Below are 16,536 nucleotides of genomic sequence, written 5' to 3' on the forward strand. Positions count from 1 at the left end.
TGGGGTATAGTGTTTTGGGATAGCTGTGCCTGCAATTTGCGCGCCAGTAGGCGGCCTGCCTTGTTCCCACCCTCATAATACTTCTGATTGGTGGTTTCCAGCGCATGTAATAGGTGTTTATTATCAAGTTGGGAGAGCTCGGATTTTAGAGCTAACAGTTTCTGATAGCAGCAGTGCGATTGGGTCCTTATATGGTTCTGAGACAAAGCAGTGATTTTATCTAACAATTCACGTCTGGCACACTGTTCAAGGCACTTGCAAGCGGTAGCTCTGGAAATGAGAAACCCCATGCAACTGCCTTGGAACATTCCCACAAAGTACAAGGAGAAATATCCAGACTGCTATTCAGGCGGAAATATTCCTGCATCTGCGTTTCCAAGGACTGGACAAAGGATGTTTTGTGCATTAAAGATTCATTCGGTTTCCAAAACCGGCTTACCTCATCCCGATCACCCAGATCTATATCCAGGCCAATGGGGGCGTGGTCAGACCACGTAATGACGTCAATGTCTGCTTTCCGAACCTGGTTTCTCAGCATTTTATCCACACAAAAAATAGTCAATGCGAGAATAGCTATCGTGGAATGCAAAATAGAAGGTATAGGATCGGGACTTGGGTAACCGGTGCCTCCAGATGTCCACTAGGTTCCAGTCAGCCAGGAATTCTCTCAAGAAGTTCCTAGATTGGCAAGGAGAGTGGCAAAGCAGATTAGAGGTATTTAGGTCGGGCCGTAACGTTATATTAAGGTCTCCGCCCAGTATAATGGGACCTTCAGCATGGATCAATAACATTCTATGCACCTCCTGAAAAAATTAATTTGGTCCCAGTTTGGGGCATAAATGGACACCAGCGTGTAAATTTGAGTGCCAATTTGGATTTTTAAAATGAGAAATCTCCCATTTGGGTCGTCCACATGGGAGAGAGATTAAAAAACCAATTGGTTCGAGATTAGAATCCCCGTTCCCAAGTATTTAGCTTCTTTCCCACTGGCTGCCAGGAAGACATGCGAAAATTCCTTATGTTAACAAGTGCTCATGCTTGCGTTTTAAACAGGTCTCCTGGATAAACGCTATGTCTGCTTTTTGATTTAGCAATTCCCTTTTGAGTAGAAAGCGCTTCCAATAGGTGTTCAAGCCTTTGACATTAAGAGAGTTTATCTTAACCATGAGGAGTTTTGAAGAGTTAGCATACTGTGAAAGTGATGATACGATCTACCTGTATCCTATAAAAGCAATAGAAAAAGGGATACATCTTAAGCTTGGAAATGCCATTACGGAACAGCTGGGGTCTACAATAAAAAGCATATCTGAGAAAAGAAAATGGCTCCACCAACTCCCCATCCCTATCTTGAAATGATTCGCTAGCATCCCTCCGTGAATCATAACCCTGGGGGGTACATTTATTTATTTATTTATTTTTGGCTTTTGCCCGCTCCCTTCCCCTCCCCTCCCATGCGATAAAAGAGAATAAAAAATATGCAAAACAGCATGATAGGCAGCATGCTTCATAGTACCTATCCATCATAAGAAATGCAAACATTTAATGAATAGAGAACAGAATAGAACAGATTAGTTGAAAGTCCCACTGAACTCTAGTGAGGCTGCTTCCAGTATGCAATGAAACTAGAACCAAAAACCAAGCTGTGCCAGGTAGATGTCCCATCACAGTCAACCCCTATCCACCGTTACGCTCCCAGGGTGGGCCTGTTGTCTGCGAAGCCTGCCGCGTCCCGGGCCCTGTCGCTGCCATCTTAGGGCCTCATCTTTGGCTGTAGTAAACGCAGGTCTGGGGGCCGGTGCAAAATCAAAACTGATACCTGCTTGGGTGAAGCATTCCGCCGCCTCGGCCACTGTTTTAAATCTATAGGTAGTTCCTTGATGTTGGAAGATCAAAGTGAAAGGCAAGGCCCATCTGTATCATATGTTTTCCTGTCTTAAGATGGTGGTGACTTCGCGCAACTGGAATCGCTTTTGTAGAGTGGAAGGCGCCAGATCATTGTAGAGAGAAACTTCGTGATCTCGCCATTTCCACTGAGGGTGAGCGTGGGCTAATTTGATTTCTTCCTTGATCTTAAATTTATGGAATTTTAATGATGTCTCTAGGCTGGTTGTTCCTCTTAGGGCCTAGGGCTTGATGTGCCCGCTCCAGTTCCATTGCAAATGGAGGTTCGTTTGCTTCAGGGGGCATGCCATGGCTTGTCCAAAGATCCTGACAGACTGCCATTGCTGTCTGCATACTGTGGTGTAATGTTCTGTTTCGGGTATCCCCTGAATGCGGAGGTTTGACCTGCGTGAGCAGTTCTCAAGGTCTTCGACCTTGGCCCTCAGTGATTCCAAATCAGATGAAAATTATTTAGCCTGTACAGAGAGCGCTTCGATGTTAGCACTTTGTCTGTCCGCCCACATGTCCAGCTCGTCAACGCGGTTGCGCAAAGAGGAAAGATCTTCTTTCATGTCCACTATGCAGGCAAGGAGTTCTGCCCGATGGTTTTTGAGATCCGTCCGTAGTTCAATAAACCAGCTCCGTATTTCTACCCGCGTGGGAAAATCTATGTTGAGGGTCCCGTGTGTCTGCTCAGGCCCAACTGCGTGCATGGCGCCCGGGCCTTCTCCGTCGGCCATTTCCCCCTGGGAGTTTGTTGCCTGCATACCTTCTTCGGGCGGGAGCTCGTCCACCAATTTGCTAAAAGAGAATTGCTTTAAGTCTGTGATTCTCCATTGCGAAGCCATCCTATGCCCTCGTTGCAGCGAAAGGGAGCATTGATATACGGGTTGGTCCAAACTTTAGCCCAGAAATGCCTATAAAGGAGAGTTCAGGAGCAGAGCTTTGAAATTAAGCGGTCATCTTGCAGCGCTGCTCACTAGCGCCCCAGATAAAAAAATTTTATTTGTGTTTCTGTGGCTAACCCTAGAAATTACCTTTGTATTTGAATGGTGTTAAAGACAGATTTACAGTGATTCCCTGGCTCCAGAGTTGATCCAGGAAAACTATAGACTGGTGAGTCTGACGTCAATGCTGGGAAAAATTGTGGAAATTGTGTTAAAGAATAAAATCACAAAACATTTATAGACCTGGTTTAATGGGACACAGCCAGCATGGATTTACCCAAGGGAAGTCCTGCCTCACAAATCTACAATTTTTTTTTTTAAAGGGATGAATAAACATGCAGATAAAGGTGAACTGGTAGATGTGGTGTATTTGTATTTTCAGAAGGTGTTCAACAAAGTCCCTCATGAGAGGCTTCTAAGGAAACTAAAAAGTTATGGGATAGGAGGCAGTGTCCTTTTCTGGATTGCAAAATAGTTAAGACAGGAAACAGAGTAGGATTAAATGGTCAGTTTTCATAGTGGGGAAAAAAGTAAACAGTGGATTGCCTCAGGGATCTGTACTTGGACCAGTGCTTTTTAATATATTTATAAATGAGCTGGAAAGGGGTATGGCAAGTGAGGTGATCAAATTTGGGATGACACAAAATTATTCATAGTTAAAACTCAAACAGATTGTGATAAATTGCAGGAAACTGGAAGATTGGGCTTCCAAATGGCAGATGAAATTTAATATGGACAAGTGCAAGGTGATGCATATAGGGAAAAAATAACCCTTGCTGTAATTACATAATGTTAGTAGGGTCTCTCATAGGAGTTACCACCCAGGAAAGAGATCTAGGCATCATAGTGGATAATACATTGAAATCGTTGGTTCAGTGTGCTGTGGTGGTCAAAAAAGCAAACAATGAGGCTGATACAGTAAAGCGTGGCCGCGGTTACCCTGCTTCTAACCTGCTTTGTACCCACAATTTGGCCACGTAAGTCCAACCCGCGATTCACTATCCCTTTTAACCCATCCTTACCACTTCTTGAAATCAATGGGTAACCCTTTCCACCCGCGGCATGTATATGATATGTAATGTAAACGATCGGATTAGCTATTCCCTCCGATACAGTAACATGCGCCCCAATTATCACCTTTTTAACCTGCAGTTTTGCCGTGTGTTTAACCTGCTAATTTACCGCCTACCCTTACCCCTGCGTTAGTGTGGAGTGTCAGGCAAGCCCCAGCAAAGAGAGACAAAATTTCGCAGGCAAACTTTCCTGTGAGGCTTCAGCAGCTCGGGGCGGATTGGGCGCTCCCCATGCGAGGCAGCTTCCAGCAGCCCCTGCCGGCGAAGGTGCATGAGCGCAAGCAAATGATTGCTTCACTGCCTGACCCCCTCACCTCCCGGGACAAGACATTTAGAGGAGCCAGGATCGGACAAACTTTCCCCCAGCCCCTGCTTACCTGCCCTGGCCGCGTCCATGGGTGCCGGTCTCCCCTGCGGGCGCGCTGACAGCTCCAGAGCAGCCCCAGTCCTCTCTCCCCTCCTCCCGGGGGCAGCCGGCGGCGAGAGCGGCTTCAGCAGCCCGGGGCGGATCGGGCGCTCCCCATGCGAGGCAGCTTCCAGCAGCCCCCGCCGGCGAATGTGCACGAATGCACGCCATGACCTGAGCGCCCGGCTGGACATCCGAGGTCACGGCGTGCGCTCATGCACCTTAGCCGGCGAGGGCTGCTGGAAGCTGCCTCGTATGGGGAGCGCCCGATCCGCCCCAGGCTGCTGAAGCCGCTCTCGCCGCCGGCTGCCCTCGGGAGGAGGGGAGAGGACTGGGGCTGCTCCGGAGCTGTCAGCGTGCCCGCACGGGAGACCGGCACCCATAGACGCGGCCAGGGCAGGTGAGCGGGGGCTGGGGGAAAGTTTGCCCGATCCTGGCTCCTCTAAAGATCTTGTCCCAGGGGGGTGAGGGGGTCAGGCAGTGAAGCAATCATTTGCACAGGACAACAAAACAAACTGTACCAGCCCTTCTCCTGTATCCACTTCCTGGTACCTGTCATTTCAAATGTCATTTGAAATGACAGGTACCAGCGCACCCAGGATACTGTATAGGCGCTGTATAGCGCTCTATACAGTAAAATGGATTGCGCTTCATGGATGCTTCATGGACATGCTTTGGACGCGGCTGCATTTGCGTGCCATTTAAATACTGTATCGAGCGGTATGTGATCCGGACTGTGCGTGCGGCAAACGAGGGTGCGCCCGGCACTACCGCACTCCTTCTTCCGTGTCCTTACTGTATCGGCCTGAATGTTAGGAATTATTAGGAAGGGAATGGTAAATAAAACAGTATATTTTATAATGCCTCTGTATCGCTCCATGGTGAGACCACACTTTTTGAATACTGTTCTGGTCACTGCATCTCAAAAAGGATATAGCTGCACTGGAGAAAGTGCAGAGTAGGGCAACCAAAATAAGGGGCATGGAACAGCTGCCCTATGAGGAAAGGCTAAAGAAGTTAGGGCTTTTCTGTTTGGAGAAGAGTGGACTGAGGGGGGATATGATAAAGTTTAAAAAAAATAATGAAAGAACTTGAACAGGTTAATGTAAATTGGTTATTTACTGTCTCCGATAATAGGCCTAGGGGACACTCCATGAAGTTAGCAAGTAGCTAATTTAAAACAAATAGAAGAAAATTATTTCACTCAACGCAGAGTGAAGCTCTGGAATTCATTGCTAGAGGATGTGGTTAAGGCAGTTAGGGGTAGATTTTAAAAGGGGGCGAGTGCGCACGTACACCCGATTTTATAACTTGCATGCGCTGTTATAAAATCAGGGGTCGGCGCGCGCAAGGGGGTGCACAATTGTGCACATTGCGTGCGCCGAGCTGCGCTGCTTTCCCCCGTTCCCTCCCAGTGGAGCTCCGAAATCGGATCGGCCTGTGAGGGAACTTCATTTCCCCCTAGCCTGACCTTTCCTCCCCCCAATAGTTTTATCATACCTTTTGCGCCTGCCTCTGGGCAGGCGCAAGTTGTGCACACCAGCAGCCTGCCAGCACGCGATCCTTCGACACAGCGGCAAAGAGTGGATTTCTCCACATAGAGGGCATTGTCATGGTCTCTGACAGTTGTCATGTACTCTGTCATATCATGACCAAATAGTAAAGGACAACATGAACTTTTGTTAAATCTAGAATAAAATGTACGTTATGTTTAACATCCTTGATGTATTCCATGCATTGAGGTGAGAAAGGCAATTAAGGCCAAAAGTGCATCTTTCAAAAAAAAAAGGAAAGCCGACCAAACGAGGAAAATAGGGAAGAGCAATAAGCACTGGCAAGTTAAATGCAAGATGTGCTTGTGCCAGGTATAAGCTGTGAACTATTTATTTATCACAGCATCTAATCATTTTTATGCATAGTCTAATATCCCTGAAAGATATTTTTCTTATCCTCCCTCTAAACGGCTATAAATGTTGTTGGGTGAATAGCAGAAGACTGAGCTCCCTGCTATACCTGACTTTTGTCTAAATAGTAAAATTCCCGACTAGAAGTGACAACGCGGCGCTGCTTTGGGCAGCACAGTCAGCCAACTGCTGGACCATTTGGCCTTTGGCATCCACTGCGGTCCAAACTGTTTGCACAGAGGAAGAGTTCGTTGCCTTGCTCACCTTCTATATTAGAAGAAGAATGCAAAGGTCTCGAACGTTCAAAGCAATCTCTTTTTGTGCTTCTTTGTTTCATATCCACTCCTGCCCCATAGTTCAGTTGCTGCGAAGCAGTAGCACATTGGAGCATATGAGATTAAACTTGATGCTAGCCAGAAAACCTACAACAGATAGCAAGCTCTCGTACTATTTGGTATTTGAAAGCATAATCGCTAAGCAATTTGCATAAGCACTGCTGCTTAAAATCGTATTTATGGTAAATGTTTATTAATAATAATGCTTTTTGTTTGCTGTAGGATTCCTCAGTGAGTCACATTGCAGATGGAGCAAAGACATTAGTCAATGCTATATGGGTAGCACCTCCTGGACTAGGACCTGTAAAATTCAGGTACTGTGCATATTTATATATTCCTGCCTCAATCAAGCCTAGGGCAACTGATCTGTTCCTTCTGGCTACCTTGGGTTTTGGGGGGGCATGGCATCCTCCATTCATGCCTGGATCCACTGGAAAGCTCAGGTTCTCAGATTTTAAAACTGCGAGCATGAAAGAAAAACATTGTAGTTTTAAAATTACTTTGAGGATGCCTTATCTGTCTCTGGAGTCAATATACTAAGCCACAAATGGCTAGGGATGTGAATCGTTTTTGAACGATTAAAATTATCGTCAGATAATTTTAAAATCGTCCAAAATCGTTAGAGTGTACGATACAATACAAATGCCCCCGATTTATCGTCAGGGGCATTTGTATTGTATCGTTAAATAGGGCGCGGGAAAACCGGCACACCAAAAAAACCCTAAAACCCACCCCGAACCTTTAAAACAAATCCCCCACCCTCCCGAACCCCCCCAAAATGTTTTAAATTACCTGGGGTCCAGTGGGGGGGGGTCCCGACGCGATCTCCCTCTCTCTAGCCACGGCTGCGTTGAGAAATGGTGCCGGTGGCCCTTTGCCCTTATCATGTGACAGGGCAAAGGTAGCGCCGGCGCCATTTTGGTTCCTGGCTCCCAACGTCAAGCGTGCAGGAGATCGCCGCTGGACCCCCAGGGACTTTTGGCCAGCTTGGGGGGGCCTCCTGACCCCCACAAGACTTGCCAAAAGTCCAACAGGGGTCCAGGAGCGACCTCCTGCACGCGGGCCGATCTTCAAAATGGTGCCGGCGCTACCTTTGCCCTGTCACATGATAAGGGCAAAGGGCCACCGGCGCCATTTCTCTTAACGCAGTCGTGGCCAGAGAGAGGGAGATCGCGCCGGGACCCCCCCACTGGACCCCAGGTAATTTAAAACATTTTGGGGGGGTTCGGGAGGGTGGGGGATTTGTTTTAAAGGTTCGGGGTGGGTTTTTTTGGTGTGCCGGTTTTCCCGCTCTCCCCCGATTTACGATTTTTAACGATTTTTTTTAAAAAAACCCACGACTATCAGATTTCCTCCCCCCTCAGCCAAAATCGATCGTTAAGACGATCGATCACACGATTCACACCCCTACAAATGGCTTCACAAGCACATGCACACACATTGAAATGGCAAATAGATTGCATAATCACATTTGCAAATTTTAACATGTGCTGTTTGTTTGCGAAAGGTGTAGTTTTTTTTTTTTTTTGTTGTTTTTTTTTAATAAACTAACTCAGAACTAAAGTCCACAATTCTTCATGGTCTTTATTGCAAGAAAAATGCCACAAATCTCTCTTCCATATTATTTAAGTAAGCCATTGTTGCAAGAAAATCATTGCAGCGTGCTGGCTTTATTCTGCGAGTTCCCTTGCAGTTTCGTACATTGGCCTCATAGTTTGGTTCTGTGATCCATTTACCATGTCATGTACAAGAATAACTGAAGCAGATCTCATACAGCATGAAACTCCTAAACATAAGAAATTGCCATGCTGGGTCAGACCAAGGGTCCATCAAGCCCAGCATCCTGTTTCCAACAGAGGCCAAATCAGGCCACAAAAACCTGGCAATTTCCCAAACACTAAGAAGATCCCATGCTACTGATGCAATTAATAGCAGTGGCTATTCCCTAAGTAAATTTGATTAATAGCTATTAATGGACTTCTACTCCATGAACTTATCCAACCTTTTTTGAACCCAGCTACACTAACTGCACTAACCACATCCTCTGGCAACAAATTCCAGAGCTTTATTGTGCGTTGAGTGAAAAAGAAATTTCTCCGATTAGTCTTAAATGTGCTACTTGCTAACTTCATGGAATGCCCCCTAGTCCTTCTATTATTCAAAAGTGTAAATAACCGAGTCACATCTACCCGTTCAAGACTTCTCATGATCTTAAAGACCTCTATCATATCCCCCCTCAGGCATCTCTTCTCCAAGCTGAACAGCCCTAACCTCTTCAGCCTTTCCTCATAGGGGAGCTGTTCCATCCCCTTTTATCATTTTGGTTGACCTTCTCTGTACCTTCTCCATCGCAACTATATCTTTTTTGAGATGTGGCGACCAGAATTGTACTCCATATTCCAGATGCGATCTCACCATGGAGCAATATAGAGGCATTATGACATTTTCCATTTTATTAACCATTCCCTTTCTAATAATTCCTAACATTCTGTTTACTTTTTTGACTGCTGCAACACACTGAGCCGACTATTTTAAAGTATTATCCACTATGATGCCTAGATCTTTTTCCTGGGTGGTAGCTCCTAATATGGAACCTAACATTGTGTAACTACAGCAAGTGTTATTTTTCCCTATATGCAACACCTTGCACTTGTCCACATTAAATTTCATCTGCCATTTGGATGCCCAATCTTCCAGTCTTGCAAGGTCCTCCTGTAATGTATCACAATCCGCTTGTGATTTAACTACTCTGAATAATTTTGTTTCATCCGCAAATATGATAACCTCACTCATCGTATTTCTTTCCAGATCATTTATATATATATATATATATATATATATATATATATATATATTGAAAAGCACCGGTCCAAGTACAGATCTGTGAGGCACTCCACTGTTTACCCTTTTCCACTGAGAAAATTGACCATTTAATCCTACTCTGTTTCCTGTCTTTTAACCAGTTTGTAATCCACGAAAGGACATCACCTCCTATCGCATGACGTTTTAGTTTTCTTCGAAGCCTCTCATGAGGGACTTTGTCAAACGCCTTCTGAAAATCCAAATACACTACATCTACCGGTTCACCTTTATCCACATGTTTATTAACCCCTTCAAAAAAATGAAGCAGATTTGTTAGGCAAGACTTCCCTTGGGTAAATCCTTGTTGACTGTGTTCCATTAAACCATGTCTTTCTATATGCTCTACGATTTTGATCTTGAGAACACTTCCACTATTTTTGCTGGCACTGAAGTCAGGCTCACTGGTCTATAGTTACCCGGATCGCCCCTGGAGCCTTTTTTAAATATTGGGGTTACATTGGCCACCCTCCAGTCTTCAGGTACAATGGATGATTTTAATGATAGGTTACAAATTTTAACTAATAGATCAGAAATTTCTTCTAAGACATTATTCATGTGAATGACATCCAAAACAACACAGAAGGTAATGCAAAGATAATTGTGTGTAGAAACTCATAGGGCCTGGTTTAGAGTTTTCATGAGGTCAAATAGCTGTAGATTCGGGATGAAGAAAGCTGATGTGAATCCTAATCTCTTCTCATGGGCAGAAGCATCTCGAAAAAGAGCATTCCTGTCACCAACTACTGTCACTGTGTTTTAAAAAGACCTAGAGGCCAGAAAATAGAAAGTACTCAGCTGGTTGTCTGGACAAGCTGTCTCACCCCATACCTGGCCCTAAGATCTGTCAAATTCTCATATAACTCCATTCTGGCAACTTGTGGTTTACTTCTCCCTCCAGCAGGATCTACAGGGTAGTCCTGGACTGCAAAATCTGGGGGTAGAGCTGCTTGCATGCATTTCTGTGCCTTGGGTGAGCAGCCCTGTTCCCCTGTTTCTCAGCATCTCCCCCTTCCTACCTCCTTTTCCAATATGTTTCTTTCAATGGAAGCCGTATTGACAGTGGCAGAATAGGGATAGGACTAAAGCATTTGGTATTGCACTCCCTTCTAAAAGTGGCTTCGGTGGAGCGATCCTTCATTGGATTAGAGCAGCCTGAGCTCTTTCTAGTCAGAAGGTTAGGAGAAAGGAGCAAGCCTCTTTATCTTTGAAAATGAAAGAGTGATGGGAACAGAGAGGCCCAGACTCTCATCTCCCCGGAGAGTGTGGAACCTGGGAAGAGGTAACACCTGCTTTGTCCCTGTTTTTAGTGGGTATAGAGTCAGTTCCTGTGGGGATATTTCTGATACCGCACTATAAGTAACGGATTGAAGGGGAATCCAGCAGTGGGGCAGAGAGTATCCTCAATCTGAGGAAGTTAACATCTCACCCTGGACCTGCCATTCTATAGGGGAAAGGAGATATAGAGGCTGTTTGTTCCCTCTTGGCTCATTTCCAAAAACAGGATAGGACTCCATTTCAGTTCAATGCTGCTATCTTTATTCTGCAAGTAATATTACAAGGAGACGGCAACACTGAATAAACTCTCTCAGTGGGCATTCTGAAATCCATTACATTCAGCAAGACTTAAATACTGTTTCTACCAAAAAAAAAAGAGGCATTATGCCAAGGGTTTGATTACACAAATATGACTTAAGTTTTGATCTCAGTGATCTCTACAAGCCAGCACAGTACATCTTGTTACTGATAAAGAGGAACAAACCTTCGTGTCTAAAAGACCTTGTTTTAGGTTCTTTTCATAGCCTGCTAATCTTTGTTCTCATAAATATTTTACAATTAGTTTGGAAGACTATAACTTCAGAAAGTATTGATCTGCTACCATAGGCTAACTTGGACAGAGGGGTACAAGCATAACCTATCAAGTTCATGGTTCATAAAAATCTTTACAGGAACAGTGAGAAGCAAGGGTCTGGTACTAGTCTGTAGGAAACCATCAGTGTGGAAGGAGAAAAGGAGGAAGCTGCCCATCTGATGCTCTGATCCAGGAGGCCAAAGGAGTACTGGAACAGCGAAGGAAAAAGATGTGCCAGAGCAGGCCTGGATTTATGCAAAGGCCTTCTAGGCCTGTACTCGTGCAAACCTGCATGGGACCAGTGGAAGGTATCCCTTCCACTGCTGCTGCCATTGACTCCTTCCCCCAGACCTGTGGCAATCATCAAAGAGCAGTGATTAAGCATGCACTCAGAGGCCCTGCTCCCTGGGTTTCTGTGCAAGGGGGGCGGACCTAGGAGTGCAAGTTTAGTCTCCATATTTGCTGCTCTTTGAGGACTAATGCTGCGCATATCTTGGAGGTTTGCTGGGGGGAAAGAGAGGCAGCATGGCACTGGCATTGAATCGATGCCTAGGAGCAATGGCTAGCCAAATCCATCTTTGTGCAGGACAGAATGAAGCTTTGGAGAAATTCAGGTATACCAGGAGTCCTTAAACACCAGACAAAGAATGAGAGGATCCCAGGACAGTGCACCAGTAAGGATCAGTAACCCTCTTGATGGTACCTATTTGTGGATTTCTTATGTCAAAGACTTACTTGCCACTTTGTTTAGACTTGCAATATTTTTCAGTAACGACTTATTTTGGAACACCTTACCTTTGTAGAGTGTGTCCTTAGAATTATTCCATCTAAATGCCGGTCCCTGGAGGTTAACCCTCCCCACTTTTGGAGAATCGATGCCAAGATTTTCAGGTCAGAGTTGGGACTGACTCTGGTACTGAGCGAGGCCTCCCATAGCTAACCATTGCACCGGGAAGTGGGAACTGCATGTGGAACAATGCAGTTTAGTACACAGCACGATGATTTTTAGTGCATGTTTTAAGTCCCTCGTTTGCAAGCTCATTAGGTTATGTGCTCATGGTATTATTTTAACGCATTTTGTGAGGTTTGGCATTTTTACCACTGGAAAATAAGCAGTAACAGCCCATACACCAGCTTCAGTATTGCCTTACCCAGAGCTCATGTCTTTACTGAAGAGCTGTCTTAAGATAAATTAGGTAAATTGTACAGTGTACCATGATGGTGATAGCAATCAAACTCCCTTCTTTTTAGGACAACGTTCCTTCAGAGCTACAGTACATTCTGGACTCAGGTTGAAAGTCAAGTCCTGCTTGAGGTAAGTTTGAGAAAAATGAGAAGTCCCTGCTTTCCATGGGGAAAAAAAGAGCAAGTACTGGTGGCTGGTCAGCACCCGCAGAAGGCTCCAGGGTTATTTGTAAAAGAAAGCACTCTACAGCTGACTGAAGCCTGCACAAGACACATTCCTCAGTATTTTGCAATACCTGAAAAAGGATGTAAGTGACAAAATGATTTACAGTGAGGGCAATAATTAAACTGCCTGCTTTGGGGAGAACACCGCAGGAGTTTCTTTCTTTGGGGTTTGCGCCAACACTGAAAGCAAAATTATGCTTGCAGTCTCTCTCTCTCCCTCCGCAAGGCTCCTTGGTCTGACACCTCCATACCAGCACCACTCTGTGGGCAGAGGTGCCTTCAGCTCTTGCAGACTCCAAGCCCACCCCTGTACTCTTGCAGGCAGGGGAATTTTGTTATACCTATGACACCTGTCACTGGGTACTGTCAAACCTCTCTAAACATCCCCTACTCTGCTCTGACAGCACTCAAGGCATGCAGGGTCTATTGAAACTACTGATTCTACACTAATAAGAGGCAAAATCTGGGCCTCGCCCACAGTAATAACAGAAAGCATGTGTGATAAAGGGGCAAACGGTCATTTTTTTATTGTGACTAAGTAGTCTTCACTTACTCCTTTATCTCAAGGGGCAAACGGTCCTCATTTTTTTATTGTGACTAAGTAGTCTTCACTTACTCCTTTATCTCATGGGATTATCAGTCCTTTTGAATTGCCCCTTTTTTTTTTTTGGATTAAACCTACTTTGTCAACTTTGACTCCCATCCTATACAGTTTCTGAAGCCCAGCAGGGCAAGAATTGGTTGGCAGGTCCTTTTGAACATCAGACATAATTACAGCTGACATTAATGATTTTAATATGGAGTACCCTTCCCTCCTCTGTACTTAACCAGTGCCACACAGTGGTGCCTGGGAGAACGTGGTCACTTTGCTGATGATGGTAAACATTTTTTTTGATTGATAACATTAAATTAAAATCCATTCTGCTCCGACTTTGGACATTAATGATCTAGAAGGCTTTTAACAGCAGCAGTGATGTTCATCTTGGTATCATGGCCAAATTCTAAAAGGATTTTCACCTAACAGACAACTGATCGACTGTATTTTCCTTTTGTTACTAGTACCAGGTCTCCAATGCTACTTGCAGCACGCAGAAGTTTTGTTTCAGCAATCCTACAGGATGCAATCCTGCCAGCGATGCAGGGTGTTACTTCATGTCATCTCTTCCAGCAGTAGGGGGTGGCTTTGTCTTCGAAATGAGTGGCCCCTCTGATGGATATGTGGCCATTGGGTTTTCTGATGATAAAAAAATGGTGAGGCACTGTAAACTATGTAGACACAAATATACCTTACTGCATTATCTACAACAAAAACAAAACATAATACTGAATTTGATGCCTAAAACTAAGTGTTCTATGGTGAGATACAAGTATCTTTGAAAAACTTTGTATAATAATGCTGTAGCTAATCTTAAGATACTCATACAAAACAGAACCTTCAACATGTGGGTGAAAAAGCCAGCTCATAACACATGTAGTAATTGTCAATAGGGCATATCAGCATTTTTAATCATTACAGGCATAAAAAATACCCATACAGAAAAATCAGTATGAATAGCCAGCCTTCACTTGACATGCATTCCTCAAGTGAAGATCCAGTCCAAAAAAATGTTTAGTCCACCTTAAATTCTATGGCTTTAAATTCCCGGTAAGCCCCAACATAGGCCTCCATTTTGCCTGAAGCAGTTTCTTCAGGAGGAAGTATAATCGACCTAGGAATACAACTCCTTCAAAACTATACAAATGTTCACAATAAAAAATGTTTGTCTTATCTTGTTAGAAACCCTCAGCATGTGGCACAAGTTACCCTTGTGAAATTCTTTAAAAGCAATAACATGCTGAGAAGTTGCCCTCATAGTTTTCTTAAACACCGATGGAGTAAAGGCTGATGTGTGCCATCAGTAATTGACATGGAGGTTAGCTTAGCATGACATGATTTTGGCTACCTCAAAACTCTGCACATTGATTTTTCTGTATGGGTGTTTATGCCTGCAATGATTTAAAAAAAAAAAAAAAAAAAAAAAAAACCCTGCTTGTCACGATTCCTTGGATCTGGGTACATCACTCCAGGAGTTGTGCAGGACTGCAAGGTAGGACACTGGGCTAGACAAGGGCCGGTCTTCTGCCTAGCCAGCCCCCTCCCCTGCAAGTTGAGCCCTTGGGTTCTGGGGGCCAGTAGATCTTGGTGGCAGCAGTACATCGTGGTGAACCTGGACAGGCTGGAGCTGGACACAGGACAAGGACTGGGGCTGAATTCAGACAAAGACAAGGCATGAACTGGGGCTGGGGGAAGGCAAGGCAGGGATATAGTATACGATGCTAGGCAGGGTAAGACAAGCCCAAACAAAGACAGGATTGGATACGATTAGGCAAGACAACACCACAAAGGATGTAAAAGCCCAAAGGCAGCACGGCTGGAGGCCTGAAGACAATGTTCCCTCTAAGGATTGGGTTGCTTATGAGCAAAAAGGTTTTGGTTTCATTACCCTGAGAGTACTACTTTCTTTAATGCAAACACCTATCAAGTTTATGCTTACAGCAACCCAGGCCTTACAAGAAAGGATTGGTTCCAGTATGCACACAAATTTGCTCCATACACACCAAAACACTTTCATATTCACTCTTAGTCTCTCATGCAAACGTGCTCATTCACACACACACACACACACACATCCAGACTCTCACGTACATGCACACTCATTCCTCTCATTCACTCCCCAGTCTGTCATGTACACAGTGGTGAACCTAAAGTATATGGCACCCCCCCCCCCCCCCCCCCCCCCCCCCGTAATCTCTGGTTCCTCTGTCTTGCACACAGTTTCACACACCCCTGCACACAGGCTGCCTCCATTTCTCTCTCTATCACATATACACCTCTTCACACAGCTCTGTCTCTCACACACAAACATGCACCCACACTCCCATACACAGACATGCTCTACCACACAGACTCTAATAGACACACATACACACACACACACTCTCTCTCACTCCCTACCCCACTCCCCATCAGAAGCACAGCAGCAGCTTCCTCCTTCAGCCCCTGCGACAGATGCAGACTCTTCATTTTTCTTGAGGCGGCATGTGGGCTGGTGTGGCTCTACTTCCTGCATCTGCAGTGGGTGGGGGGGGGGGGGGGGGCAGCGCTATTGCTCTTCCTCCTGCTTCTGGCCATGACTGCATGAGCTTTCCTTCTTCCCGCCTGTGCGGACCCTTCCTCTTCTGGGCCACGGGAGGTGGGAAGAAGAAAAGGCTATACAGTTGCCGGCTGCAGACCTGTGGCACTCTATGTGGCTGCCCAGTGCTCCCACCGCTCGCAGTCCAGAAGCCTCCTTATACCGCACTCATGGCCGCTGACCTCCAGACTGGCACCCCCCCCCCCTTCCTGGCTGTCACCTGGGGGCAGATCGCACCCCGCCTTAGTTCACCACTGCATATACATACACGCTCACTCTCATTCCTCTCATTCACTTCCCACGCTCTCAGGCACACGCACACTCACTCAATTCTCCTCTTCACTCATCTCAGTAACTGCAAAACAAAACAAGACACCTAGAACCTTGACATGACATACCATACCAACACTATCTCTCAGGACTCAAACAGCAGCAACCTTATCTATGACACGGCAGCAATGCAACTATTATACCATACCTACCTATTAGGGTTAACAAAACGAGCCGTACTGCTACAAAGCCTTACAGAAAAAAAACTACAAGCCAGCAGAAATGCTGCACCTCAGTTACACACGCAGAACACAGACAGACACTTACCTATTACAGAGTAAGGGACTACAAATTAGAAATAGGAACATGCAGACAAAAATTAAACAGCCCAAGAAACTAGAGTCTGAAGAGTGGAATACTGAAGAG

At 45.3% G+C, this 16,536-nt stretch overlaps 1 protein-coding gene across 4 annotated transcripts in view; it reads left to right on the forward strand.

The window, feature by feature from the left end:
* LOC115100071 (putative ferric-chelate reductase 1) overlaps positions 1–16,536 on the forward strand; it is a 114,362-nt gene that overhangs the window by 42,783 nt on the left and 55,043 nt on the right. For all 4 annotated transcript variants that reach the window (XM_029618244.1, XM_029618245.1, XM_029618247.1 and 1 more), the window contains 3 exons: positions 6,769–6,860; positions 12,509–12,572; positions 13,727–13,918. In XM_029618244.1, coding sequence (XP_029474104.1) covers positions 6,769–6,860; positions 12,509–12,572; positions 13,727–13,918 — 348 coding nt within the window. The remainder of the gene's footprint in view (positions 1–6,768; positions 6,861–12,508; positions 12,573–13,726; positions 13,919–16,536) is intronic.

Source organism: Rhinatrema bivittatum, chromosome 10 (genome assembly GCF_901001135.1).
Source record: "Rhinatrema bivittatum chromosome 10, aRhiBiv1.1, whole genome shotgun sequence".
In the NCBI taxonomy this organism is placed as follows: Eukaryota; Metazoa; Chordata; class Amphibia; order Gymnophiona; family Rhinatrematidae; genus Rhinatrema; species Rhinatrema bivittatum.